This window comes from Oryza brachyantha, chromosome 1, assembly GCF_000231095.2.
Source record: "Oryza brachyantha chromosome 1, ObraRS2, whole genome shotgun sequence".
Classification (NCBI taxonomy): domain Eukaryota; kingdom Viridiplantae; phylum Streptophyta; class Magnoliopsida; order Poales; family Poaceae; genus Oryza; species Oryza brachyantha.
In genome coordinates, this window is record NC_023163.2 from 25,080,406 (window position 1) to 25,085,388 (window position 4,983).

The following is a 4,983-nucleotide window of genomic DNA, read 5'->3' on the forward strand; positions in this document are numbered from 1 at the left end:
AGAGTACTTGGTAGATATTTTGCAGAGCGGAGCTGGGTGGTACTTTGGAGAGTTTTGAGTACTGGTTGTAGTACAGCTCGACCCTTACTGCTGTGAGTGTGATTGTAGAGCGTAGTACAACTTGGAATATTTTGCGAGGCCCCAACGGAGAGTTTACAGTAGAGCAGGCACTGCCGCACTGGTATGGACTATGGACTAACTAACAGAAACACGTGTAATATCAGGTAGCAATGCTTTCTTCCCCTTTCGAACTTTACTTGCACCAACGACACAACTCGTCAAGGAACCGGATTCTGTCACCAAGTATGTTCCTAGTCCTTGCCAAACCCTGTTCAGACAGGGCCTAAACCTGTTGATCAGTGATAGACATCTTGTCTTGAGTAAGTACAAAGATTGAAACTTGAAAGAACTGGAGGCAGATGCCGACTTTAACTTAAACTTGTGTACATTTGCATGAACTTGACACACCCCTCTGTACAGAATCCCCCCCCCCTCCCCTCAAGTGTACACATCAGATTTTTTTTTTTGGTCGAGGAATCTACACGTCAGATTAAGACTAACTAATCACCCTATATGATTCGTGATAGTTACATGTCCCTAGCTAGCCAATCATCTTGTTCGTGGTCTTTCGCCTCAGGAGTCGGCCAAGAGCGGCGGCGAGTCGAAGATCCCCTGGCCGGTGGCGAGCATGGCCCGGGGATCGAAATCGGCCTTGAGCCGCGCGAACCGAGCCCACCTGGCCCCGAAATGGGCCTCCCACTCGCCCTGCGCCTTGTGGTTGGGCAGGTACTGCTTGGCCCCGATGCCGGCCTCCTCGCAGAACTCCAGGATCTCCCGGTTCTGCCGCTCCAGCGCCTCCAGGCTCTTCGCCGGGTCGGCCGCGCCCGGCACCGCCGACCGCAGGAACGCCACCAGGTAGAACACGTCCTCCTCCGGCGTCACCACCGAGCTCCTCGGGTCCCACCTGCAACGTTAAATTAAGTTTTAGTACAAACCCCACACGAGAGAAGAAAAAAAAATGAGAGAAAGAGAGGGTAAGAGGTTAGAGCAGAGTTAGGAACAAAAGCAACAGCAGTTAGCAGCTGATTCTGATCGACACGTCCTTTCAGGTTAAGTAAGTGAAAGCGACAACACATGTATGTGGCCACTAGCGAAGCTAAACTGGTGCCGTGGAAAGGCGACGGGAGTGGGAGCGGCGCGCCGGGTTAGAGAATAACCCGGTCGGCGCAGGCGGTGAAGGGGATTGCTGATGCCCCCCACCCGGCCCGGCTAGCTGTTCCTAGCATTGGCATGGCGCCACCACTACAGAGGATTAGAATAGGGCCCTGTCGCCCTAGTGCGCGGTATGTCCGCGGCCATTCAGTCACCGGACCGGAGATGCGGCGGCTGCATTTCGGAACTAAAAAGTATAGTGGCGGCACGATCTATATCCTGTGCAATCTTGCTGCCCATCTGGAGGTAATATTTGTTTATCTCGCGCCACACGCCACGGCCAGCGGCCGGCCACCTGTGCGCGCCCCGTGTTGCGGCGCATGTGAGTGAGAGGCCCGGCTCCGGTGAGTAGTACTAGTAGTAGCCAGTAAGACGGCCGTGCGCGCTCGTGCTGCATGTGGCGGGGCGGCGGCGATGCACGAGCGATATGATGATATGACACTATGACAGCAGGTAGATTAGCTGGATTTGACGTCCGGGTGTGTGGTTAATGAGCTTACTTGTGCTTGTTCATGGGGTAGATGAGGATGGGGCCGCCGGCGGTGCGGCTGCCGAGGACGCCGCGGAAGACGCCGTGGTCGAAGTCGGCGATGCGGGACGCCGGCACGAAGAGGTTCAGCCACGGGTGAGGCACCTCCCACATGCCCTTGTCGCGGAGCTTCAGCTCCGCCTTGTGCACGCGGTCGAGGAAGTCCACGTACGGCAGGTCCGTCGTGAACACCGTGCCCGGGATGAAGTTCAGCTCGCCCAGCAGCGCCTCCACGTCCTGATGAAATTAACCAAAAACTTAAATTAAGCCTACCGATTCAGAGTGATGTACTGCGTCTTTTTCTTACGTCACTTGCATACACTAGTGGTAATAGCTAGTACCGCGTAATTACTTGATTAACTAAGTGGTCAATAAAATAGCGTATGCTTTGTCAGTGGGACTAAGGTCTAGACAGCTAGTACTAGTACGTTGCAAGATCCACCGATCCTGTGTGCTTAGCATGTGTGTGCAATCATACGACCATCAAGGGCTTTGGATTACAGTACTAGACCTTGACGAAACCGCCCATAACTAACTAAAAACATGGTCCAATGATTGGCTAGGTGCTACTACTACTCCCGTAGGAATAATAATTAAGAAATGCCGTCATAAACAAAAGGGCGGTCAGAAGGCGGCAGGGAATTATTGATGAATCAGGAAAGGCGGCACCGGCCGCCCTCGTGCGACGGATACGGACCTGATCGACGGTTCCGGCGGTGGAGTCGTCGTAGTTCTTGGTGACCTCCAGGCAATAGAGCACGCCGGAGTGGTGCTTGAGCGAGCTGAGCTTCACCGGGTTCTGCGGCGAGAAGAAAGACGACCTCCAGTTGTTGATAAGGCCCTCGGCGGCGACGACGAAGCCCTCCACGTAGTCGAACCGCCGGCCGCCGTGCTGCAGGGAGATGAGCCGCTCCTGGTCCGCGGTGAACTCGGTGAAGTTGGAGTAGAGCGCCCGGATCCAGCGAACCTGGCAAACACAAACAGAGATGCCCAAATTAATTAGCACCCACCGGCCGTACGTACCGATCAGATCGACAGCTTAATCAGCGTTAGATCACGCACGCTTAGTTAGCATGGATTAGTTAGCTAATTGAGCAGCAGATGGCAACAAAATCTTGTGAGTGACCGCACGTTCAGCTAACCAAACGCTCCCATATAGAGTATATAAGCATGCAGACCACCAATTTGGTCAGCACAAACTATTTGGGCGATCCATCGGGTTGGCCCCAAATTCCCAACCAACCCGGGCCACCTGACCCGACGCGCGCGCACACAGACAAAAATAATCCCATGTCGAGACGCTTTTTCTCGGAGACCGTAAGACCCCAACAGCGACCAACCAAAAAAAAAAAAGTTAACGCTAACCCAATCTCGGTCCGGTCGCAAGTCCATCGTACGTGTCAGCTGTCGCGGGCCGCGACTTTCCTCTCGACGGCCACAATTCGCAACACGTTTCCCGGTGCCCCCCTTGTGTTGTGTGGGGCGGAGTCGCGATCGACATGTGGTGAAATTGCCGTACCTAACAAGAGATCCCAAGGCCATCAGAGACCAGCCGCGCGCATCAATCGCTCTCGCGACCCCCCCGCCACTTGCATGGCTGCTGATGCCTAAGTTTCCCCTATTGGGTCATTAGTTGGAAAGCGAGGGCGGTGACACAAAAGAACCGGGGTCGTCGTCGCGTCCGCGCTTGCTTGCATCGCCTCGCCGTTACACACCCGCGGCGGACGCGGGGAAAGGGAAAGTCGCACGGAGAGGAGAGCATCGGAGGAAGAGACGATATATCGATGCATGTATGTGGCGGGTGAAAAAGAAATAGTGGATGCGTGCATGTCTACGTGCGTAAGCGGCGCGCGTAGGGGTGTGACGGGCTGGGGGTGTGGGATTTTACCCTGGAGGGAGCAGGCTCGAGGGCGATGCGAGCGCGCGTGATGATCCCGAGCTGGCCGAGCCCGCCGAGCGCGCCGAAGAAGAGGTCCGGGTTGTTCGACTCCGAGCAGGTCACCACCTCTCCTTTCCCTGCAGCCAAGAACTACACGCGTCAGGAAATCTACGAGAGGATAATTGTCTTGCATGGCGGTGCCGAGGTCATGGTGATGACTGATGAGGTACTTACCGGTGACAACGTCGAGCTCGTAGACATTGCTGATCTGGGGGCCGTGGTGGAAGGCCTGCCCGCTGATGCCGGCGTTGGAGAGGGTGCCGCCCACGGACAGGTAGAGGTAGTCCGTCCAGGAGCGGGGAGCGAGCCCGCCGTGCGCCAGCGTCCAGTTGAGGACGTCGATCCACAGCTCGCCGCCCCACACGTCGATGTAGTGCCCGCCGAGCGACGGAGAGTACACCGGCAATGCCCGCTGGGCCCTCCCCACCGCCTCCGCGCGCCACCCGTGGGTCATGTCCACCACCACCCCGTCGGGCGCCTGTGCCTGCCCGCTGATGGAGTGGCCGTGCCCCCGCGCCGAGACGCGGATGCCGCCGGCCGAGCCGTACGCGGCCTTCACAAGCGCGGCGACGTCGCCGGCGCCGCGCGGGTGGAACACGGCTAGCGGCTCGCCGATGGTTAGCCTCCCAAAGTCAAGGGACGCCTCCATCACCTCGGACGGCTCCACGCTGAGCCGCCCATCGCCCAGACCGGCACCGCCACCGCCCAGCTGCATCGCCACCTCGTCGGCCGGCTCCACCGCAAGTCCGACCGTCGAGTAGAGGCAGTAGATGATCAGGAACACCACGAACAGCAAGCACCGCGCCATTGCGCCCTCGATCGGTTTCTTTGGCCTTCTCGGAGAGAGCCAGGTAGCTATCCGCCGTGCGCGCGGTGTTGCGCTAGCTAGAACGAGAAGGAGGAAGATGGTAAGGCGAGTGAGTGTTGGTGGCGATGTGAGATGGAGGTGGCAATATTTATAGGCGAGAGGGGGGGAGGCGGTGCTGGTGCGACGAACTGACAAAGCGGGAAAGGGGAGGAAACCAAGGAAGATAGGAGAGAGAGAGAGAGGGGCTCGGTGGTGGTGGTGCTGCAAGAAAAGCCCAGTGGAAGGGGGCGAGGCATAAAAACGGCCGCCCCCCTGAATAAAAAAAATCTCCCGTTACGCGTCACGACTCATGCCTCTCCTACGCAGCATATGATGGCCGGTGCAGGAATTCAGAGGTTACAGCTAAGCCAGGCAGCTAGCCAAGGCTGCCAAGCCCAAATTTGTTCTCAACCACAAAAGAAAACGATGAGCAAATCTGGGGGACGACCTGGATTT

At 57.2% G+C, this 4,983-nt stretch overlaps 1 protein-coding gene across 1 annotated transcript; it reads right to left on the reverse strand.

The window, feature by feature from the left end:
• Positions 1 to 243: 243 nt before the first annotated feature.
• Positions 244 to 4,592, reverse strand: LOC102707087 (cytokinin dehydrogenase 5). The gene is made up of 5 exons (XM_040526710.1): positions 3,855 to 4,592; positions 3,630 to 3,757; positions 2,439 to 2,708; positions 1,713 to 1,978; positions 244 to 964 (listed from the first exon to the last, which is right to left on the reverse strand). Exons 1-5 carry the CDS (start codon positions 4,486 to 4,488, stop codon positions 634 to 636), a joined length of 1,629 nt encoding a protein of 542 aa, XP_040382644.1. The 5' UTR covers positions 4,489 to 4,592; the 3' UTR covers positions 244 to 633.
• Positions 4,593 to 4,983: the final 391 nt, after the last annotated feature.

Bases quoted from the DNA above. Each gene is read 5' to 3' on its own strand.
- LOC102707087 (XM_040526710.1), bottom strand. From the start codon at position 4,488: ATGGCGCGGTGCTTGCTGTTCGTGGTGTTCCTGATCATCTACTGCCTC. The intron at 1,979-2,438 runs GTCCGTATCCGT...TAATTTCATCAG, and splicing joins CCGCCGGAACCGTCGATCAG to GACGTGGAGGCGCTGCTGGG. The intron at 965-1,712 runs GTAAGCTCATTA...TTAACGTTGCAG, and splicing joins TACCCCATGAACAAGCACAA to GTGGGACCCGAGGAGCTCGG.